Below are 24,449 nucleotides of genomic sequence, written 5' to 3'. Positions count from 1 at the left end.
TGACTTTTTCCCATTGATTTACCAAGACCTGCAGCTTTGAAGGATCCATGATGGTTTTCATATTACAATGGTCAGTCAGCCATTCTTGGCAAGAAAAAAAATACTTTATAGAGTACAATTGGGAATGTTGATTTTGTAAAGTTTAAATTAATTGAAATTCTTTTACGGCATACAACCATGAACCAGGTCAGGAGAACCTATAGCTAATGTATTTCATTGCATGGAAGAATGCGCAGGGGCAGATCACTTGCTCGGATATTGTGTCACATTGCAGTATAGGCAGATTTATTTTAACATGAAGTTAAAATAATCAAACTTCCTGCCATTACTCTCAGCATTTTTTATGAAGCTCAGCAAAAATGGACAGCATTTGATGTCAGTTCTAGTTGTTAACTACACCCACACAGGTTTAAGCATACGAACCACAAATTTTAAAATCTAATTCTTCCATTTATTTATTTATTTGTTGCATTTCTATACCGCCCAATAGCCGAAGCTCTCTGGGCGGTTTACAAAACATGGAATAGGTGTTCTATAATTGCCCTCTTCTTCCTATCATACAACAGGAAGAGTATGGGTTTCAGCTATGGAATGTTTTCAGTGCCTGTACTAAGGTGACTGCACCTCTTTCACTATAAAGGATATATTTGTGCAAACTCTACAAAAAAAATATTCTCAACCCTGTGGCTAGAAATCTCTAAAGAATGTGTGTAAACTTAGCCTTAAGTTTTAAAACAGTAAATATCAAGTAACTGCATGTTATCACACCACTATCTATAATATTTATGAAGCAGCAGTGAATACTTCCTGGAAAGCACACAGTATATGCTACTTGCTAGGAGAAATGCAACATTAAATAAGCCAGTAAATGATAGGAACGCCAAAAGACATACCTTGAACTGACTTCCAAGTACATGTTGCTTATTACAATGAAGGTCCCTACATAAACAGGCAATAAGGGAAAATCTGAAGTCTGTTCAGGACAAATGCATGGGGACCAAATAAATTACATTATTAAAAATCTTTATTTAGGTTTGGTCAGTACAGGTAAGATAATATTGGAGTCACAGAGCAATATGCATTAACAGGATACAACAGTTCTTAAACTGAGTAACTATGCACACAAAATTCTTAAACATTCGATCACCTAAAGAACGCACGGATGCATGGTGGAAAAACTGGAACACAAACTACTACAGGACTCCCTCACCAAGTTTATTTTAGTTAGAAAACTACTGTACTGGGCAAACTTGGCAGTCATTAACTCACAGCTATTATGACAAATTTTGAGTGTTATAACAGTATGAGTAAAGAATGCCCTTACACAGCACAAGTTCTAGATATACACAGATTTGTACAGACATCATTGTGTTATACCTGGAAATAAAATTCCATTTTCAACTTCACATTAACTCAAAAATACCTTGAGCCTACACAAATATCCTTTTAGCAACATTCAACGTAATTAATTGTTAAAATTTCAGAGGTGGCAGAGGTATTGAAGCAAAAAACCCACAAAGGCAGAATTGTGACATATATGCACTAATTTGAACAGTTCTGGACAGTTTCTTCTCCCCAATTTAAATGACACTATATAAAAATGTAGCAGAAAAAAAGTTACAAAACTGAACCCTGTACATTTACATTTGAGTCCAAACCATTCTGAACATGACGAGACCCCGCAGTTCTGTTACCTTTCACATTGACTGTTTTCTCCTCTTGAGGATCGTGATTGGAGTCTGTGTCATTTGAATGGTGAGTTAGAGAATTTTCACTACCAGTGGGAGAGTCTACACTTTCGTACCCAGTACTGAGTTGATTTATATAGCTACCAGATCCTCTGCCAGTTTTATCTTCAGAGTGGTTGGAAAGCTTATTACCATTGTTTGGGGAGGGTGGGAAGTCATCCTCTGTTCCACTACCCTCTCTATAAAAACCAGGCCCAGCTGTCCTCTGATGGGAAGAGCTACCATTGCTTGGTCCATTGGCCAGACGACTGCAGTCTTTGCTCACAGCCTCTCCCTGCTCGGTATTTTCAGAAGTTGGAGTCCGGCTGGTACCTGGGGCTGAAGTTTGCGACTGCTGCTGCTGATACTGAACCAACTGCTGGCGAGTCTCCTTCAGTTGCTGCTGTAGGACTAGAATGGTACTCTGCATACCTTCTACTTCCTCATCAAGCTGGATGATGAAATCATTCAGTTCTATATGAAGAAAAACACATTTGGAGCATACACTTAATAGCTTTTATCTGTCTCCTCAAACTGTATTAGACATCTGAAGATATGTAATAACATCCTCAAATTCATATACCACTCTAAAGGAAATTCATTATTTTTATTTACTTTCAGAGCTCTGCTACTAAGACAGAAGATTTCGTAAGAGAAAAGGTGTGAGCATGCATACACACACGGAATTTGGCCATAAAAATACAAAGCATGGAACAATGCTTCTTTTAATCCAAGTTTGCTAGCAAAAGATTTATAATCTGAAGAGGAAGCCCTTGAAAATCCACATGCTCAGAATTTTGTACCTGGGCCTAAATTTAGTATCCGGCAAGGAGTTGTTGGGGGGGCCTGTTAGATGAATCTGAGAATATGAAGACTGCAAAATATCTGGGGTTAATAGGTAGTTCCACAACTGCATGGCTACAACCCTCTCCCCTCTCTCTGATTGCTTCTGGTTACTTTGCCTTAAATTCCCTTATACCTTCTTCAAAAAAACAACCAAGTAGAGAGATCAAAATAAAATGTACAAATTGCTGATATGTAAAATAAGATTTACATTCACTATTACATCTATACATATATATAGGAAATTAGATTTTCATGGCAAAAACCTTTTTCTGCTTCTGTGTAAGAAATACATGCCCGGGCCATCGTTCCACTTACAAAATCTATGTTGTATTATGATCACTTTAAATTGCCACTTTAAAAATCTTCACTATATTATTCATATATAATATTCAACCTCCATTCCAATTAAATGGCATAGAAGTTCTTTGGCAGTTTGCAGACCACCAGTCCTAATTCTAAAATTATAATATAATGTAAGTAGGAAGTACAGTAACATTAGGTATAGGTAAACAAACAGCTTCAGTTGCACAGCCTATGTCATCGCTTACAACAGTGCGCAAAAATATTTTTTAAAAAAACTTGGTAAACTGATATAATTTGATGTAGAATTAACTCCAAATCTCAACTGGATTGTCCAGTCCAATCCAGATGACAGTATCTTCTTTTATAGCCTACAGAACCTAATACAATACGAAAATATTTTAGGCAGGCCTGGTCCCAAATATCCAAGTCTATAGTGACCACCCAATACAATGCCTTGGATAAATGCTCATTAAAAAAAAAATTGTTCAGGTGTTTTTTTTACTCTCCAGAGAAAGAAAATTTTAACACTCACTTCAAGTGCAATTTCAATTCATTTCTCGAGTATCTACAATCCTGCAATATTTAGGTCAAAAACAATGAAAGACCTGCCCCAAAAGCAATTTCCAATTAAGAATTTAGGTAATGCAATTGCCTCCTCACTGCTACCAACTGGTGTTAAAGCAAGTTTCCATGGGCTGTGATACACAAGGCTGTAATGTGGATAGAATTAAGTTTTTAACTCGGCTACTAAAAATTGAAGGTGACATTTATATGAGAGAACGAGTGCAGTATTCATTATTTAAATTTGTATAGAATAATTTTAAAGTGTCCTTTTAAATATTGAAAATGGCATTTAACTATACCAATGAGTGAAAGTTGTCAAGACAATATTCACAAATTAGTAATTGTGATCCTGTAAACTACTTTAGGCACCTAAATTCTACCAGTAGAATTTCCTATTTTTTTTCTTTGAAAAGCAGGACTTCATGCTATATCACCTTTTTGCACTTCTACCCAGTTTCAAAAAAGTCTTTTGGTATATAGCAAACAGGACTTCTGATGTAAAGTACCCTGGGGACACAGAGGGCAGTATCCAACAGGGCACTTACTCCCCTACCGATTCTCTTACACCCTGCAGATTCCCTTCCACAAGCAGAACCCACCATGTACACAAGGGAGATTTAGTGCTTCCAGGGGCAACCCAAAAGCAGCGAGAAAACTAGTTTCTGGAAGGAGGCAGGTTGGTGGAGTTTGTCTAATGGAGCTTCGCTGACCTGCCTCCTTCAAGAAATTATCGTTTCTATCCACTGACCTGCCTCCTTCAAGAAATGATTGTTTCCTGTAGGAAGCGCTGTATCTCCCTTGCATAAGCACGGGGTCCCAATTGCACATCAGAATTGGCGGGACCCACTAATTGCAGAAGGGAATCAGCAGGGCAGAAGGGAATTGGCGGGTCATAAGCGCCCCATTGGACTCTGCCTAGTTTTAATTATGTGTGTGTATATATATATATTCATATGCATAACTATTTTCTTAGATTAACTGCTTTGTTATTTTACATGTCAAAACTAAGTTTACTTTAATGGGAAGCCAACATTTATGTTACTTATCTTGTCTTTTGTTGAAAACAGCATCAGTTAGATAAGCTTGAAACTATCCTTTTATTCTGAATGTTTACACAAACATGCTCCACAGTGGAAACTTATAATACATTTAACTTTTGAAGCCTACACAAACACAAGGCAATTCTCTATTTTCTTTAAAAAAAATCCCTTACCATCCTGACTGCTTTTAAGCTCCTCACTATATTTCTTCTGTAAAGCCAACTCTGCCTCAAGTTGGGCAATACGTCCTTGGGACAGCTGCCTTCCAAGCTCTTGATTCTCCTGGATAAGCATTCGACACTTCGCCATTAACTTTTTGCCTGTTTGGCTGTAAAGGAAAGAGCCATCTATCACAAAGTGAAGACAAAATTATCTCATCTCCCTTGATAAAAGTAGTCACTGGAAGTGGTATTTTTGCAACATCACTCTAAAGTATCTTACTGCCAGTACAAAGTCTCTCTACAGATACCACAGGCTGATCCATCACCGTCTGTTGATCTTCTTGCCCTGTTCAGTGAAACTGAAAGGCAAGTTCTACAGTTGAAAAAGGACCAAAGCATTAATTACGATCAAAGTACTTCTGCTGTTCTTATATGGAAACTATGACACTGGATAATTTTCAAAAGAAAATGTTCTCAATTATGTGCTTTAAAGCAAGGTGGAGAAGTGCTGAAAATAGCAACATCTAATTCCTGGCTTTCACGATGTAAAAAATCCAATTTTATCTAATACTGAAAAACCTAGTCTAGGGTTATATCCAGTGTTAATCTACTTAAAGTAGATCCATTGAAATGAATGCAATTTCAGTAAGACTAACATTGGATATAACCCCGACTTCATGCATCATTCCATGACTTCAATGTAATGATGCACACAAGTGCTTTTCTAACTTTACACCAGGTTAACTGACCTTGCCAAACATCTTTAGGACCTGAAAAAACAAAACCTTCGGAAGATATGCAATAGGCAAAAAAAAAGTATTTTGGAAATGATTCAGCCCCTCATGCAGAGGGGGAGGAGCTCCATAATAAATGTATCATAATCTTCCCTTAGTGGCGTCATGCCAGGTATGCTGCAATGCAACCTGGCTATTTCTGGTAAGCCATGGCTCTCCTACAGTTCATTCATACATATATATAGCAACCTGCTGCAGTTTGCTCCTAGGAGAAACATAATCATAAACAACTACGGAGCAGTGATGCAGTCTATACCTGTACACATGATCTTGGGAGGGTATTGGCCTACTTGGAATAGCCAAAAACATTGCAGCACACCTAGCACATGGCCAGAATGGGAAAGGTCTACATACAGAAGCAGCTCAACCATGCCCATTGTCTTGGGTATTTTTAGATTACAACTGCTTACTGCTTGATCTGCGATTATTGTGATAGCTCATTGTTTCCTTTCTTTGCAAGGAAGACTAGAAAAAATTGCACAAACATTTAAGGCAATATTTTATATACACCATTTTGTTTGTGTGTCGAGGATTGATGTAATCTTATTTCAGCTCTAAATATACTGGAAGACATTTTGCGCATTTTATAATCATAGTGCTGGAAGGGACCTCCAAGATTTATCTAGTCCAACTGCCTGCCAATGGAGGCAATCCACTACAGTAGTCCTAAAACATCGCCTAACAAACGAGTCCACCACCTCCCAATACTATCACTTCTGTCGTTGAATAGCTCGTTTCCTCAGGAAGTTCTTCTCAACAGTTTGTTAAAATCCCTTTTTGGGAAATTTGAACCAATTGGTTTAGGTCCTGCTCTCTGGAGCAACATAAAACAGATTTGCTCCATCATCTATGTTACAGCCTTTCAAAAATATTTGAAGATAGCTATTTTATTACCTCCTAATCATCTCTTCTCCAGGCTGAACATGCCCAACTCCTTTGACCTTTCCTCATAGGATTTGGATGTCCAGGCCCCTCGCCATCTTTGCTGCCCTCCTCTGGACACACTGGTTTGACATTATCCTTTTTAAAATGTGGTGCCCAGAACTTTAGTTTTGCCAGACTAAAACATGCAGCTCTATTTTACATTTTACAATTGTTTCAAATGTTATATGATGGTATATAGCAAAAGGAGTTACAGCTCAGTGGTAGAGCACTTGCTTTACATGCAGAAGGTCCCAGATTCTCCAGTTAAAAAGAACTGTCAGCAGGGTTAGGAAACAACTCCACCTGAGATATTGGAGAGCTACTGCCACTTAACAGTAGATAATGTTTGGACAGATTCAATATAAGACAGTCGCATATTTAAATATTCCTTATGGGCTGTTCAACAGCAGAAACAGTAGGCAACATTTCCCACTCTCTTTGAAGATTAATGCAAGGAAGATCCCAACCACTAAAGAAAACATAAAGCATTTTTGAGCCCAGTTTAAAAACTGCAGTTAATCAAGTAAATAAAAGCTTAACAGATATGCCAGAGCAAAAATATCACACTGCAACTGGGAACATCTGTCCCATTTTATTATCCTTTAAAAAAAAAAAGGTAAACATCCCTTTCACATGTCCTTCTCCATAAAAGGTACATGCCATTTACATTACCTATTTTTCTGAGTGTGGTACTAAATCCTTTAAACTTAACTATATGGAACCAATATAATCCAAGTAAATTAATCTCAACATTTCATCTTCCCTGAGGAATATTTATTCTTTGGAAAGCCAATAAACACCTATTCACACACTGGTTCAGCAATGGTTTCACCACCTAATTCCCACCTTTTGTGCCTGTTCATACCATGTCAAGGCTAAATAAAAGCTCGACACTTCCAATACTGGTTTCTAGTACAATTCAGACACAAAAGGATACTTCACACAGGAACTTCCCTAAATAAATCAGTACAAATCTTTATGCATCACATGTTATGCCATATACCTGATTTTTTTTACATGGAAACAATATCCATACACAAAATAATTTGCATGAGATGACTGTTAGCTTTCATGTGAAGCTGACAGCCAGGATCCAAGGGCACCTTCAGGCATACCGAAGCGCTTGGGCATGCCTAGCAGAATGTAGTTTTCTTTAATTCAATACCTGAAACTCTTCTGTTCAAGAAAATACAATCTTAACCCCAAACACCTGGAACTAATTGGATAGTTCTTTGCATCCTGACCCGTCTCCAACATTTTTGACCACTTAAGAATATCCATGTTGCATTCTTCAAGTCTACCCACAACACAATATAAATTCTTACACAGGTTCTGAAGATTAAGTTGTTGCTTATAATCTTTTATGTTTATCAACAGCTTGTCACATGTAATAATGCAGGAACAATTTCTTATATGGTAAGCTAGCTTATAAATAGATGAGAGACATGGAGAGTTGCTAGCTAACAATATGGTGGATTACATAGTTGCAGGGCAATACCACAATGCAAATACTATCTATTTAACAAAGACAAAGTTGTAATTTTTTTTAAAAAAAACACAACACCGAACATTTTACTGATAACTAGAGAGCCTCCATGATACTGACCCTAAATCTCCATTAGATGCTATGTGTGATAGCACTTACAATTGTAATGCACTATTATGAACTCAGTGATTTCCTCCTACTGCAATCAAGAAACCTGTCAACAAGGGTAATGCAATACAGTACTTAAAACACTATTGAAAAAGTCACTCAGACTTGCAAAGACATTGATTGATCCACAAAAAGTGATACGTAGATACAAGATTTGTTCCTTAGACACTTTAGAATCATTTTAATGGTGCAGGGGAGTGCACTAGCACTTTCCAATATAAGGTTAAAAATAAACTGGTGAAATGTGGAGAACAAATAATTTAAAAAACACTTCTTTAAAGGAATAAATTAAGAACTCATCTGTTAAATCAGCTTTTCTGAACCTGCAGATGCTTTGGACTACAACTCCCATTATCCTAAAATATTGCCCATACTCTAGACGTCACCCACCAGTTGAAAACCACTGCACTAGACCAAAATGTCTGGAAAGCATCAGGTTGGGACAGGCTGTGTTAGATGTTCAAAGGGTGTAGCTAGAGATGTGAAGGCCTGGGGGGAAAAACCTGGAAAAATTTGGGGGGGAAGTTTTTCCCCTGAAGACTTTTTTTCCCTGAAAAGTTGAAAAAATTGTTAAAAAATGGATTAAAAATGGATTATGGGATGCTTTATTTTATCATGATGAATTAAATGTTTAAGAAAAGGTGTTCACATATTTTCTTCTCGAAATTATTTCTAAAAACTATGTAAAGTATCAGATTATTACAATTTCTGTGCACCAAGGACAAGCGAGTCCTAGGTTGCAAACTGAGATTACAACTCTCAAATGCTAGAGCAAGATGCATTTCTGCCTCTAGGGGGCACTGCCATTGAAGCAGAGACTGTAACTGATAGAGATAGCTACAGCTCAGAAAACAAGTCTGATTAAATTTCATGCATATTCACTGTGTCTCAGTTCTTTTTATGGGAATGGGTGCTTTATGTCTGCTTGACACTGTGGAGGACTAGCGGAGACATAAATAATTTTCTTTGTTACTGTTGATGGTTTCTTCTATACGTTTTTTAATTGTTTTTTGCCTGCTCCTCGTAAACTGGCAAAACCAAAGAGGTTTCTTACAGTTCAGATGTTCCTTACAGTTCAGGAGCTTGTAGCACCATTTGTTACGTAAAAAGTAAAAAAAAATTAAAAGTAAATTCAATTCCTAATAATTATTTGAATACACTGTACTTTAAATATACCAAATGTGATAATTTTATGCCAAACCAACTTGTACATAATTACATTTTATGTTCCTAAAGTAACGAAGTGACTTCAACCTGTAAAAAGTGCTAATATTGCATTTTTTCAATTTCCCCCCAAAATTCTGGTTTTTTACAAATCCACCTCCCCCTCCCCCCAAATAAAAAGGGTGTTTTCCCCCCATGGCTTCAAAAATTTCCAGAAATTTTACATCTCTAGGTATAGCCAAGTAAATTGTGAGGCAGATGAAATAAATCTACTTCAATGTTTAAGCAAATGTGATTTCACACTGCTCATCTGATTTCTCAGATGTGGAAATATGAATACACGAAAGACCTACTTAAAATTATGAAGTTGTCACCTCCTACAAATTAAATTTTTAAAAATTTCCACAGATGTCTATTCCAAGTGAAAATGAAGTAAATTTACCCTAAGGTAAATTACACATTTAGAACCCAAAGACATTTGAAGTTACCATCCTCTATCCAAACATGAATTCATTTGGTAAAGTTGGGCATTCACAAGAAACCTGTACGATATCCCACAATTAAAACATACCTATAAGGATGATTTTCTGATTATACAATTCAGCATGTTTTACAAAATCATTTGTAACATATTAAGACACGTTGTTTTTGTTTGTTTTTATGCAAGTCTTACCTTTGTACTGATGTTAGATCTCATCATACCAAGATAGTTTTCAAAAGACACTATTTGTTATTATGTAAGGTTCTCTTTCGATGTATACCCAAGGTTCATATTCTAGCACAGTCTATATGCTGCAATACTGATCTAAAGCAGAGCTAAAATGTACTTCATCGAAGTAAATTTAATTTAACCCAAATGAACTAACACTTCATTTGGAATGCTGGAATAGGTATATTAATTACTTTTTGTTTTTCTGAGATTTTAGCTTCTATGAAAAAGTTTTCACTGAAACCTAGGTATATTGGCTGAAAGTATACAAGTACTATGCCAGTCCAAATACTTTCAGAAGTTTTTCCATTGCAATCTCAAGAATGCACACTATACTGTCCCACACTACTATTCCTAGAAATCACTTGGGACAAGGCAAGGCATCAGAAAGTATCAAAGCTTCTGAACCGATGCCAACCTGTAGGATGCATGCAAAAAATTTCAACATCTGTCTTCGAGAGAACAGGACAAGACGAAGTAGCAGCCTGTTCTCCATTCTTGTATATTCACACCCCATGAACGCTTCACATACAGTAGTACGACCAGCAGTGTTCCCTGAACTATGCAGTACAACTATTTCAAGGCACATTTTATGTAAGGGTGCAGTACAAAGCTAAATATACAATGGAATGCAAAATGCCCCACACCATCTCTGAAGATAACTGCTACTGATGCACCTTGTAGTCTGCATATATTTTCTCAGGATAAAATTATAATTGGTACATCTGCACTGACGTAGGCAGTATAAGAATCACAACTAGTTTTTTGATTCTATATATTCTAGTTGAGATTCAGGATGTACACAACTGCTTCAACAATGTAAGAAAATGTAATTAATTTGCATCTATGTTTGTACAGCGCTAGATTTAGGAATTCACATATTGCCATCCATCCACAGAACAATTTGTTTTTCAAAACCATGACAAGGTTCACTGAAGACCTATGGCGCCCAAATGCTAAGAAAATCAACACTGACTGTGTGCATGTTCTCACAGCTATTCAAAGTTGATTACCAAATATGTGATTTAAACAAAATTCACCTCATTGAGCTTTGACCCAGCAGTTCAGTGAACAAGGAGGAAGTCCACAGTCTTAATGGCAAAACTGACTTAATCAGTCTCTAAGTCACTAGGTTTAGGGTTAAGAGCGAGGCATATTCCATTTTTATGTTTTACTCGAATTTGACATAATCAATTCATGATTTAAAATCTCTAGGTTCTCCTCCAATCTGTCTGTAGACATAGTGTGCCACAGACTTTAGACTTCTGCTTCTCCCTCTATTTTCTTCAAACAGAACCACTTTGCAAATGTCTACATGTTCTAGAAAGGACACTTTTTCTGAGGTGGCCACTTCTTCAGAACAGTCCGACGCTGTCAGGCCTCTGAAGCAAAGGGGGGGAAAAGCTGAAACACAAGGTTCATCTGGTAAGTTTTACATTAAGCAATACAAGCTGGACAGTAAAAGAATGTGGCTTTTGGCTCAAAACGTCTGAGTCTTGGTGTGGAAACGAGTACGTGGTTGTCCCACCAAAGCATTCTCTGTCAGGGAAGTCTTGACTGGGGAGTATGTTTTGTTTACCTATCAGGTGTAAATTTCCAGGCACTCAGTTCATTTTGGGCTTGTTCCAGTTTGTCTTTAGTCTGTTCCAGTTCACCTTTCATTTTTAGGAAAAACAAGTTGATGGCTGGGTCCACCATTGTTGATCTTAGTTGAGCAACACTCGGCTGCTGGACTTGCTTGAGGTACTGGATCTGATTCTGCACAAAAGGAAAGAAAAATTATTAAGTCTGCATTTATAAAATGGACTGGCATGAAAAAATTCAGTGTGATACCCCCATATAATCCTTAAGGTTGTCATAACTAATTGTTTCATTGAACAAAACACTGAACTGAACTCAGAAAATGACAGGATGCATTTGAATCTTAGATGCTAGGTATAGTTCTATGGAACAGTTCAATCCTATGTTTGCTCCACCAATGTACTGGGGCTCTACAACTGTTTTATATCATCACTATCACCACCCAAGAGCTATTCCCAAATTTCAACTCATTTCATCTTCAAATCATCCCATGCTAGTATGTCTTCTGAGGATATCTTAAACAAACCCCTAAAAGAGGGGTGGGCAACACAGTCCCATGGCCATTTCTGTGGGCCCCGCTGTGTTCCCCTGAAATGCACCACTGGCAAATGTTCATAGGGGAACAAGGCATGCGCAGAGCACATGCCTTCTTTACAAACAGTATCATGATATTGCTTGGGAAAAATGCATGCACTCCCTATGTCCTGGCTTCCCTGCAAACTTGCTGCAATTTTGGCTGCCAGCATGGTGGCAATTTCAGCAAGATGTGACCCCCAGTGGCTTCTGGGTGGGGGGAGGGATGTGGTCCCCAAACCCCAGAAGTTGCACACCTTGGCCCAAAAACATAAGCAGAGAGTACTTAAGCATACACTGCCTGACAATTGTTGTATCTGCTATTTAAAAAGGAATGCATTTGAGGAACATGCAGATATTCGTTTATCTGCTGTTTGTAATTTTATACAGTGCAGGTTACTCAAAGGACATCTTAACACCATTAAAATTGTACTTTTAAAATGAGCAACTAGTAGGGCTACATCAAGTTCTCTCTTTAGGGCTGGGAATAGTTTTCAACTTGCAGATAACGCAAACAACTTTTTCTATTCATTAATGGTTACAAGAAGCTATTTGACAAATAAATGTATCATTTTGGTACTTTAGAAAAAAATGGAGTACTAAAACCCAATTCTTACCTATCATGACAGAAGGAATATGAACTTAGTTTTAGTAAGGCAGACACCCCCAAAAGGTGCATTTTAATTGAATGAATACTACTTCATTAGAAATAATTTGACTTAACATTTATATTGCTGCCAGTATAAGTATTCATTGCTCCAACAGCTACAACGGCTGAAGCCTTGAGCATGGGGCTAACTGTGGCATTTCCAGAACATGGAGTATTAGTTGGGAAGTAGATGTTCTGAAGCACGATAACTGTGTTTTCTTCAAGCACCTCCTATCATGGCTCTAAAGCTATCGAGAATTAGGAAGTTCAGAGAATGGGAAATATGCTGTTGCATACGTACTACAGTATGACTAGATTTTATGTTAGAAAGAATGAGATAAGACACCTATGTCTCTCTCATGGCACCTCACAGATGTCACTAAGTAATCCTGAAGGTTTTATTCTGTCTATCCCTACTAATAAGAGTTTTGATATAGACAATTGGTTTAGACATAAAGCCCTAACAGAGCGTAGCACAGTGGCCAAGTGATTCAACTGTGAACCAGGAGGCCACTGGTTTAAATCTCACCTTTGCTATGAAGTCACTAACAATGCAATCCTTTGAGTTCAGTAGGACTCCTGGTTAAATGTACTAGGATTGCAGCCTAATTAGCTTTAGGCAAGCCATACTCTGACTGGGTTCATACAATAATGGAGGGGAAAATAAGTCACGGCAGCTTATTTCCCCTGTTGCGTGTGCCACGACATGCTGGGGGGGGGGGGATCTGCATAATTACCCTCACCAGATTAACTTGCTTTGTTGGGCAAATCCAGCAATGGTGGCTTGTTGCCATGTTTAACAAGCCACCCAGAATCCATGGGCTGTTTTCCCCCTCTGCGATCTTGCAAACAGGCCCATTCTCTCAGCCTTCCTATCTTCAAAACGGGGATAACAAATACTCACTTAACTTACTGAGCTGTCATAAAGATAGGTAATATAAATGTGAAATACTTCAAAGGAACTATAGAAGTGCTTATTATTATGGATCATGCAAGAACGGGATAGCTGGATAACAGTTATCAAATACAGCTTGCAAGAAGAGATGGTCAAAGTAACTTTGACAGCCAACCTTTGAACTAACAGCATTTCTGCAGTCAATTGTACAAAAGATGAGAATGTACATATAAACTCCCAAGCTACAGCCTCACAATTGGAGTTCCTGCTGTTCTTGTGTATAGCTGGAAATGCTTGCCTAAGTACTGAGTGCAGATATGCTACAAAGCTTCATGCTAGACAGCAGCATAGAGAAGGCCAATCATATTCCAATCCTGTCTGCCAATGCCATTCACAAGCTGGGCAATAAAGCTTTGTTTCTGTATTTATATAGATGCATCCAAGTGATCATTAAGTGGATTAAATAAAACCAACTAACTGAAGTTCTTCACTAAGAAAAAGGGGTTGTGTTCCCCTTACTAGGTACAGGAGAAAATGACTACTGGGCCTGTCTCATGCAACTTTGTCTCTGGGCCTCCATTACTCATCTGGAAGTAAACAGAACACAGACACCAACTCAGTTCAGTGATGTAACAGAGGCAAATCATAGATTAATTAACTCAAGATTTGCTGGGTTGCATGCAGTGCATAAGCTGCTTCCGATTTGAATATCCAACCTCTGATTGGCCCGATCGTAAGCTGCTTTGTGACATGCAAAGTTGGACACTATGGGTTATTCATGGGTTAAACAACCTGAAGTTAACCTAAGATTATATCCATCACAACAGAATTAAATGTGTTAAATAAGATTTTACTGGTATTTTGTAGGAACTATTATCAGTACTGAGTCTTGGTGTAAACACCTATAGTACACATTTTGCATTTATCTTGCTTAGGTGTGGTTGGTCTATAGTAGCTTTCACTTAAAACAAAAATAGAAAAATTCAGTATGCTTTTATAATGCTATAACGATACATTTAAATTTGCATTCTACTAGGAATGTGGCCTTCTAACAAAAATAAATATGAAAAACAAGGTCAAGCTACAGGTTAGTTGGAGCAAGCAGCCCAAAATGTTATCAGTACTCCATGTACAGGATTCTAAGCTAAAAATAAATTATAATATATCACCACAAGCACCTTTGCCCCCAATAAGGAGGTTCAGTTGGCACCTACATTATATTATTATTATTATTATATTTATTTATTTGTATCCCGCCTTTTGCCCAATGCTGGGCCTCAAGGGGGCCTTACAAAGTTTAAAATATACATGGGGGGGGGAACAAGACCATAAACATTTAAAATACACAACAAAATTATAAGACATTAACATAGATGGAGGGCCAGATTATTCTCCAAAGGCCTGCTGGAACAAAAAAGTTTCAGCCTGCTTCTGAAAGCCCATCAAGGAGGGAGCCAGCCTAGCTTCCCCAGGAAGAGAGTTCCAGAGCACCGGAGCAGCCACCGAGAAGGCCCTCTCCCATGTTCCCACCAAGCGTGCCTATGAAGAAGGTGGGACTGAAAGAAGGGCTTATTATTATTATTATTATTATTTATTTATATAGCACCATCAATGTACATGGTGCTGTACAGATAACACAGTACATAGCAAGACCCTGCCGCATAGGCTTACAATCTAATAAGTTGTAGTTAACAATGAAGAGGGAAGGAGAATGCAAACAGGCACAGGGAAGTGTAAACAGGCACCGGGTAGGGTAAAGCTAATAGTATAGAGTCAGAACAAACTCAATATTTGAAGGCTATAGGGAAAAGAAAAGTTTTTAGCTGAGTTTTAAAAGCAGTGATTGAGTTTGTAGTTCTCAAGTGTTCTGGAAGAGCGTTCCAGGCGTAAGGGGCAGCAGAAGAAAAAGGACGAAGCCGAGCACGGGCAGGCTCATAAGGGAGAACACATTATCTTTCAAATAACCTGGACCCGAGCCATATAGGTCATAACCAGCACTTTGAATTGTGCCCGGAAACAGACTGGAAGCCAGTGGAGCTGTTTTAACAGGGGAATTGTGTGCTCCCTGAAACCAGCCCAGGTCAACAATCTGGCTGCAGCTCTTTGAACCAGCTGGAGTTTCCGAACACTCTTCAAAGGCAGCCCCACGTAGAGCGCGTTACAGTAATCCAAGCGGGATGTAACTAAGACATGTGTCACTGTGGCCAGGTCCGACATCTCTAGGAACGGGCGCAGCTGGCGCACTAGCATTATATGCTTTTAGATGCCAGGTGAAGACCTTTTTATTCTCCCAGCATTTTAATAATCTATAAATAAATTTTAACTTGGTGTTTGAAATTTGAAATTTTGCATTGCTGCTGTTTTTATCTGGTTGGACTTTATATTGTATTTTATATTATGGTTTTATACTGTTGTTTTATACTTTGAATGTTTTTAATTTTTGTGAATCGCCCAGAGAGCTCTGGCTATTGGGCGGTATAGAAATGTAATAAATAAATAAAAAATTGAACTTCACTTACAGTACACTCTTGCATCTCTTGCTCCTTAGTTGCCAGCCGCATCACCAAGATATTTTCCCTTCTAGCAGATTCTTGCTGTTGCTGTTTCAGCTTTTCTTCAGACTCTCTTAATCCAGTTACATCATTAGCTAGTGTCAAATGGCAAACAAATTACAAAGCTTATTAGCAGAAGCTTTTCAAAATGTTAAGCCAAACCATTGTTTCTAAACAGAACAAGGCAAAAATTACTTGGCCAGCATGTGTTTTTTTTTGGTCCCTGTTCCTCTTTTAAGTTGGTTAAAGCCATTCATGCAAGAGAGAAACAGAATAGCTCCTCTATTAGGACCTTCCATTCTGATTAGTGTCCCACAAACATTTACATCTAAGCAAACATCAGGCACTTTTTCACATGACTGATATTTTAACGTATTTAGAGAACAAGAGTCAGAATATCAAGGGTTAGAGACCTGGAGTCTGATCATTCCGATATATAAGTTTCAAATATAACTTCCTGCAACAATGCATCAATAATACCTTCTTGTAGAATTTTCTGAGACCTCAGTGGGTAAAGAGAACTGGGATTCCCTACAAACAGCATTTCATTTGGAGTTTCAACAGGTTCATACTAATTAAACCAAACTTGAGATACAACTCCCTTAGGAATGTTAGGAAAGAAGCTTGCTTGTTACACTCTAGAGGTATCACATGGTTACCTGCACAACTACCTGCTAGTCCCTAATTGTTGTTTCCATTAGTAATTCCATGGCAGACAGGTAAAGTCAAGCTTTTATCTTCAGAGGGACAATTTTAAGATTAATTTGAATAATTTAGAATATCCTAAACTCAAATCCGAAGGATACAAAGGAGTTTAACAACCCATTCTGTAAAGATTTCTGACTGAATGTAATTATGTGAACAAAGCAAATAAATTCAATTGCCAAGAGGGAGTAAAGTGAAAATAAAAACACAACCCTAAAGTAATTTTATAAACAAAATCAGGCAGAGGGGACAGAAAAGCAACTGTTTCAGCTGCCAAAATTCATTGCACATGGGGAAAAAAATGTTGGTTTTTGTTTGTTTACACTAAACTGTGTTGAGTATTTGGTGTTTGGGATTCCCCATAGACTAATTAAGCTACTATGGTCTTTCACCTACCCATAACATCTTAAGTACTCCTGCAGGACTGTGATAGAAATCCCTCACTTGAGAGAGTAGAAAATAAACTTGATTAGATGAAAGTTATTCTGAAGTTCAGCCTACAGCCATTAGAATCAAAACCAAAATTAACAGAATCTGGAATATAGCCATAATTTTCATCAAAATTAAATGAAATTATTTATAAAGCCTTATGCCTAAACCCATCCATCAATGTTCTCACATGTGCAATGTCAGAACCTAAAATCAAATGGGGCAATCCAAAAACCTTTCAAGAAATGTGAAGTTCTGCCGCTTTTAATGTTTGCCTCTATAGAACAATGGTTCCCAAACTGATCTTTAGCTGTGGCTGCACAGGAAACCACAGAATATGCATGGAGGCTACAGTTGAGACCATAGCGCTGTCACATTCAGTACGTTAACTGAGCAAATCCATGCCTTTATGGCAACATTTGACAAACCCTGGTCAATGAACCCACCTGCCCCCCTCAAAAAACAACAACACCATTTAGCAAATCATGAACAATATAGAGAGCTATATCATCAAAGAATATTACCAATAAAATGGGCTGGGCAAGTAAGATGCCCAATTGAGAAACCTAACATCCATTCCAGCTCACAGAGCTACTGAATTCATATAGCTTTAGCAGAGGCACCTTTAATATACCACCAGCTCCTGAACATGCCAACAACAGGCAAAGTTAATCTGAACCAGCCACTTTCTCCCTTGCTTGTTGGGGCTATTTAAATTATTGACAATCTCCTAATTATTGTGTTTATATATTTTAAGTCGTTTTAAAAGTTTGGTTTGGTGTGTGTGTGTAATGTATACTACTTTGAAGTTTAGAAAAGTTGTATACAAATGGCTTAAATAAAATCCAGCTTATGTGACACCAGTCTGAACAATACAAGTCACATATAGACAATTCAGCTGATTAGCCTTGTGATGACAAAATGTCCCCTCCCCAACAAATGGCGAACATTTAGTCCTTGAAATGAATATGATGCTAACTAGTTTGTGGATCAGCCTGTCCAAACCTAAAGGACTGCTTAGAAATCTTTTCCGGGCTTGTACTTATAAGCAGCCTAATGGCTGACTCTCGGACAGCTCCTTTTTATTATTATTATTATTTCTCTATCTCAATGAGTATCTCAGGACTGAATGACATATTCAGTTTCAACTTACAATTAAGGTCTGTGTATTTTCCCTCCAGAGCTTGCAAATATGCTTCATACTGCTTCCACCTAAGGAAGAATGAAAAATATTTTTCATCTTAAAACGATTAGAGAAATGATTGATGCAAAATGGTAGTACAGAGAATACATTCTCTCTGACACATTCACACAGATCTTAATTAAAGATATTAAGCTTTTTCCAATCAACCATTATGAGTCACACACCACCTCACACCTAGAACACCCTAAGCACCTCATAAAAGTTACTATATTTTTGTGCGCCAGAAATTTAATCACAGGCTCTGCCCTCCAGCTAGACTCTAAAAAACACAAAAAGATACGGAGAAGGGGGTGCTTTTGCAAAGCGTCAGCTGGTTTGCAAACTTTGGCCCTTCCCAGAAGAGGCTGATCTTGCCTTACTTATACGTGCCTTAGTTAATTCCAAAGTAGACTATTGTAATTCACTTTACATGGAGTTGCGTTATTTGCACATGTTCCCACCCACCCACCCAAGTCATATACCCCTTTTCCATAATGCCATTTTTAAAAATGTTTTTGGCTGCTGTTGAGTTTTTATCTCAGCTGTTGCATTGGTTACTTCTGCTGTTATTGTATTTTCTTTATGATTTTAATGACCCGGTTCACATGTCACGTGGAAAATTGTAAGCTATTTAATCCATGATTCACAAGGACGTGCACCACTGTAAGCTGCTTCCATGTACTCTAAACAACCTGCTGTTGAAGGTTGTTGGCATGATGTGTGAAACCAGACCAATGGGTTGTTCCGGGACTAAACGACCCAGTGATTAATCTATAGATTATTGTTGGGCATTCTGGCAAATCATGGGTTAATCAATCCAGTGGCGTGCAAACTGGGCCAAAGTTTCATCGTATTATAAAACACTTCAAGCATTTTATTTGGACCTGGAGGTAAAAATAATTCTATGAAAAATTGGTTTAAGTCATCCAATAAACTTAAAGGCTGAATGGTTATTTGAACCTGGGCCTCCCTGTCCACATCAAATACACTGCCCAAATATCCTTTTAAATAACAATTTCTGAAGCTTTTAAAAAGTTTGTCTCAGATATGCAGAACAACATGATAGGTTGATTTCTGTTAAAAACAAAGGAGGACTGGCTGTGGACTCCTGGTACAATCCTTCTTCCTGAACTTTCCCCTCCAGTTCCAATACATCTCATAGCATAGCCAAATACCACAAATTGACATTTTAAGTGTGGGATTCTGAAACCCCTGCTTAGGATAATCAATGTCCTATTTTCTCCTCCACACTCAATAGCAAATGCTTTCTACCTCAGTAAACTTTAAATTGTTTTAGTGATATGTCATTGTGAAGATGGAAGTTATTCAGAATGAGTATAAGATGGTCTATTACTTTACCTTAAGAGCAACTCCTCTCTAGGTAAAACCTTGAAGTCTGTTTCACTGAGGCGAACCTGCAGAACAAAAATAATCAAGTTCAACTCTTTCACCTAGTATTGGGGGGAAATAATACAAGGAGTAAATTTTTCAACATTACCTTCTTCGGAAGTGGTTCTTCATTAGTCATTGTGAACTCTGCAGAAGAAGAAACATACCTGCATTATTCAGCCTTCTTACAAGTAAAGTCTACATTTTTATAGCACATTAAAGTATTAAGGCTGCAATCCCACACTAACGATCATAGAAACAACTGGGCTCTAAGAATCTGGAATTCAAGTATAACTAGTATTAGCAGAGAGCACTGGTAAAAACTGAAGAGAAACATTGGTTAAATATGTTAACAGCAACACTAGACACTAGTTTATACACATCTGTTGAAAAGCCTGAGAAAAATCTGTATGAAATCCTACCTAAATGCACAGGACTTTCCATGCATTTTTTAAAAAATGTATCCAAGCTTATAATCTCAATGGGAATTTTGTCCATGGCCAATGGTTCCAATGGGATCCTGGATTTTGTCTACTAACTCAACAATATTCTGTATTTAAACCCTTTTCTAAGCGTCACAATCCATACCTTTCCATACCTAGCGCATGCTATTTTATTTCTACTACCCAAGGCTTTTGTCAATAATATGGATACCAATTATCTACCTATTATTTCTTGTCCCAATATCTTCACAAACATGCTTTATAGCCCGTTCCCAAGAATACTGTTGTGTGTGATGCAAAGTGTTGCAAGTAAGATCTTCCATTCTTTTCCAAGAGATGCAGTACAAGTTCATGGAAAGTCAGTATTATGTGGTAAAAAAGCTTTATCCAATTAGAGACAAATTTGTGTTTCAATGGACTTTTGCTTATTATAGTAATTAACTGATACCTCCTCTACATTTAAAAGAAAGGTTAGTTTCTACTAAACTTTAAAATATGAACTTATCTTCATTTTCCCTACTTTTTATAACCTATTTGTTAGTAGAAGTGTATATCTTCCACAGCTGTATTCAGCAAGGAACATCCTAATACCAATGTTTTAAATTTGAGGGCCATGTTGAATAAAACTTTATTGAAATTATCAGCAAAGTACACATACTTCTAAATGAGGTAAGTCATTTAAAAAAAAAAACTTAAGTACCCTGAAACCAGCTTACATTGGAAGCTTACACATGCCCATTCAAAAGTAAGTCCGTCTGATTTCAATGTGGCTTACTCCCAGATAAGTGTGCATAAGATTGCAGGCTTAGGCTGCAATTCTATAGTATACACCATGATGTGGGAGTAAACTTCTGAATACACGCATATAGGACTGCCCTGTTACACTCAGTGCATTACAGAGTTCAAATAAAGTAGTGTGAAGATGCATTTGTGCTATAAGCTGCCTATATAGATAGCTCATTAAATCAGTCTGAACCCATTCCTTCATACTATAGTGTATAATTGGTCAATTTAAGAACCAATTGTTTTTTCAGAGTTAGTCAACAGTTTCTATTATCACTTCTATGATCGATCAAACTAACGATAGAAATAAAGTACACCTATAAGATTTTACTCATTAGTAGCCAACAGCTTTACTAAAGCTTCAATTTTTCCTGTTGCAATTTCGCATCACTACATGTTATTCTAGTTGAGAGATCAGTATGCACACTAAGGACTACTTCCAATGTCATGTAAGTCCTCCGCTGCAGCAATATGACTTCCCCTTCCTCTCCTCCATGCAAAGCTGCTCCAGAGGGCCCCAGAGCAGTTCTGAGAGGCACTCAGGGGGGAGGGGGAATCCATTCAGCCATAAGTGTCCATTTCGCTGATGGATGGATACAGTGGGATTCAACCCTGAATGCCCTCCATCTTCAGAACATGATCTAATACTAGATGCCCACCCAAAAGTAACAAGCCCTATATCCATAATATTTACAAAGTGTATAATGGTTGTTTTTGTTAAATTTTTACTGGGTTAAATACACAAACTAAATTGTATCAACGGCAAAATATAGCTAAATGAAGTTATTCAAACACATTGAAATATTCGTTTTCCAGCTCTCTCATGTTTTCAAGCTATACATGCTAATCTTTGCAGGTTTCAGTAAGTTCAATGAATACTGCTGGTACCAGGATGTTAAAGTAAATATATAACTGGGCTGTCATGAGACTAGATTGGTTTTCAGTGACCTATGCTAAGCATCCCTTTGCCAAGCAACAGAATAATCTGGGCCTAAATGGACATGATATAGCTATTAAAGTGTTGGTCCATCTTGTCTTGTTCCCTGCATGTCCCATTATGTAGATACACATTTCCCAGCTGACTAGTTAGTGTAGTTCATGTGTATTCGTGTGTAGTCAGTGGTGATCAGTAGCCTGGACAGGTGTGCCTCCAGTGTGCTAACTATACATATGAATAGGCTGACTCATACAGGAATTAAATTTATACAGGATGGGGCATGCAGAGACAGTTTACCCATGACCATCATATCTGTACTGGCCCTCAGATGAATGCTTCATTTATGGTGAGCTGTGGTATGGATGGCTGCTCAGTAGGAATATTATTTTCAGTTGTTGCAATCAGTAAGTCTAAACTGCAGCCTGAATGTTATATCGGACCATTAGGGCATGTGGTCTTTGGAATCTGTCATATTACTGAACATAAAGGTTCCTAATTCTCAAAGCATGTAGACTGGATAGAAAAGAAATACTTCAAGCACCTAAAATATAGATGTGGGAAATGCAGCTGTCAAGAGTTTATGGTACATATATGTTTTGTCAGACATGAAGCAGCCTCATTTCCCTTACAATAATAATATTGAGTAAAATACTTTCACCCAAGGCTTAGTTTGGCAAAGCATGTTGTGGTAGTATACAATATTAAATTGATCCATATTTTTAACAGGTTTCTGATCAAACTTTAAAGAAACAAATGGAGCTATTGAGATATCAATTTAAACATACTTTCACTTAGTAGGAACATAGTAACAACATGAAAAAATATTGGCAATCTGAGGAAACCATTATTTTTTAGCTAGCTAAGTGAAATCTAAATAACTTAATCTATATATTCAGACCAATTCTATCCATGTTTACTCAGAAGTTAAGTCCCACTTGGTACAGTGGCACATACGCCTATGCATATATAATATATGTTGATATATACTAATAAGTTAGCAGGTCATTCCATCCTTGGTAAAATTATAAGAATCCATGGTTAAACACAACAAAACTGACATGCATGTGTGTAAATGTGTATACATACACAATATATGAACCAAACCATCAAAATCGTGGAAAACAAACGAACACGTGCCTCTAAGATTTTACAGGGTTCTTGTGACTAAAGGGCCTATTCGTAATTAAGACGTCTTTGGAATCCGGCGTGTCTACATTTCTGTCAGCGAAGGACGATGGCTTAGTAAGGCCCTCCTCAATTCCTAGCACTTTTAGTAAATAAGTCAGTGTTTTACTGAGAACAGGGGATTTCGTGACTGAAATAAGCCAAAGAATCGTACAGAAAGGGGGAGTGTGTGTGTGTGTGTGTGATATAAAGAGGAAGATGCTACCGGGCGTGGCGGCGTCGGATCCCCACGACCTGAGGATGAGCAATGCCGCAACAGGCGCCGGGTCTGACCCCCGATGCGCAGCCAGGGAAACGGCGGGCTTTCTGGCTCATGCGTCGATTCCTTCCTGCTAGGGATTGGCGGGCCTCTGGGCTCCCCGTACGAGCGGCGGCGGCCCGCGCGTGGAAGAAGACGAGGCCACCACTCACCTCCCGCCTGTGGCGACGCCGAGGCGTCGTCGTCTCCTGGGCGCACCAAATACCTCCAACACGGGGGTTTCCCTGTCGCATCAATAACTCAGGCCGCCGATACCTCGGGCCCGGAGGACACCGACGCTGCCAGCACCACGCTCCCTTCCCGCCCGCTCTTTATTTGCTGGTTCGCTGCGCTACAAAATGGCGCCGGAGAGGGAAACGAGAGCAGCCGCCTCGCCCCTTCCTTACCTCCCGCCTTGTCCTAGCGAGAAGGCAGAGCCGGCCGCAACGCAGAGCCAACCGCTGCCACTCAGAGCCGGGCCCCTCCCCCGCCCCCCGCCACCGCCGCTCCCTCCGCCTCCCTCCAACCCGGCCGCGCGCCCCCTCGCGCCTCCTTCTTCACACTTACCGGTCCAGCCAGCGAGCAACTGCTCCTGCAGCTGCAGCAGCAGCAGTGTCGGCGCTTACTCGGCGCCGGGACTACTTCCCTCACCGCCCAGCCAACCTCCTCCCTCCCTCCCCTCCGCGCTTTCTTCTAATGGTTGTGTCCTTTTCTTTTTTTCCCTCTGTGCGAGAAGAAACCGCCGTTTGCGCGGGAAGAAGGGGGCCCCGTAGAAACAAAGAGTAAACAATATTTTCGGGTGGGGAGAGAGAGGAGAAGACGAGATTAAAGAGCTAAAACGCTTAACTCTCCAGTCCCGCGTCTGTCAGTGTACGCAGTCGCAATGCATGATGGGGAGGTAGCGGAAGGATTCGGAATCGCACTTTGTAACCACCTGCAGGAGTGAGGCTGATATAGGCGGAAGGAGACTTGATGGAGAAAGGCGCTTGTGGCGGCGACGGTTGAGCTTGTTCGGGTCGGC

General features: G+C 38.7%; 1 protein-coding gene across 2 annotated transcripts; it reads right to left on the bottom strand.

Annotated features, from left to right (window-relative positions):
- Window positions 1-1,006: 1,006 nt before the first annotated feature.
- Window positions 1,007-24,034, bottom strand: WTAP (WT1 associated protein). 2 transcript variants are annotated; one of them, XM_063124487.1, is made up of 8 exons: window positions 23,996-24,034; window positions 19,952-19,989; window positions 19,813-19,868; window positions 18,424-18,482; window positions 16,104-16,231; window positions 11,466-11,644; window positions 4,654-4,808; window positions 1,007-2,201 (listed from the first exon to the last, which is right to left on the bottom strand). In XM_063124487.1, exons 2-8 carry the CDS (start codon window positions 19,979-19,981, stop codon window positions 1,618-1,620), a joined length of 1,191 nt encoding a protein of 396 aa, XP_062980557.1. In that variant the 5' UTR covers window positions 19,982-19,989; window positions 23,996-24,034; the 3' UTR covers window positions 1,007-1,617. The 2 variants fall into 2 exon arrangements, with proteins under 2 accessions (XP_062980557.1, XP_062980556.1); XM_063124486.1 differs by lacking the exon at window positions 23,996-24,034 and adding an exon at window positions 23,602-23,860.
- Window positions 24,035-24,449: the final 415 nt, after the last annotated feature.

Source organism: Elgaria multicarinata, chromosome 4 (assembly GCF_023053635.1).
Source record: "Elgaria multicarinata webbii isolate HBS135686 ecotype San Diego chromosome 4, rElgMul1.1.pri, whole genome shotgun sequence".
In the NCBI taxonomy this organism is placed as follows: domain Eukaryota; kingdom Metazoa; phylum Chordata; class Lepidosauria; order Squamata; family Anguidae; genus Elgaria; species Elgaria multicarinata.
The sequence above is the reverse complement of the archived record's forward strand: the minus strand, read 5'-3'. Positions and strand labels throughout refer to the sequence as shown.

What these genes read in the sequence shown, in the direction of transcription:
- WTAP (XM_063124487.1), bottom strand. Translation starts at nt 19,981, where the DNA reads ATGACTAATGAAGAACCACTTCCGAAGAAG. An exon ending in AAAATACACAGACCTTAATT is followed by an intron (nt 16,232 to 18,423) that starts GTAAGTTGAAAC and finishes ATTTGACACTAG; the next exon opens with CTAATGATGTAACTGGATTA. An exon ending in AAGAGATGCAAGAGTGTACT is followed by an intron (nt 11,645 to 16,103) that starts GTAAGTGAAGTT and finishes CCTTTTGTGCAG; the next exon opens with AATCAGATCCAGTACCTCAA.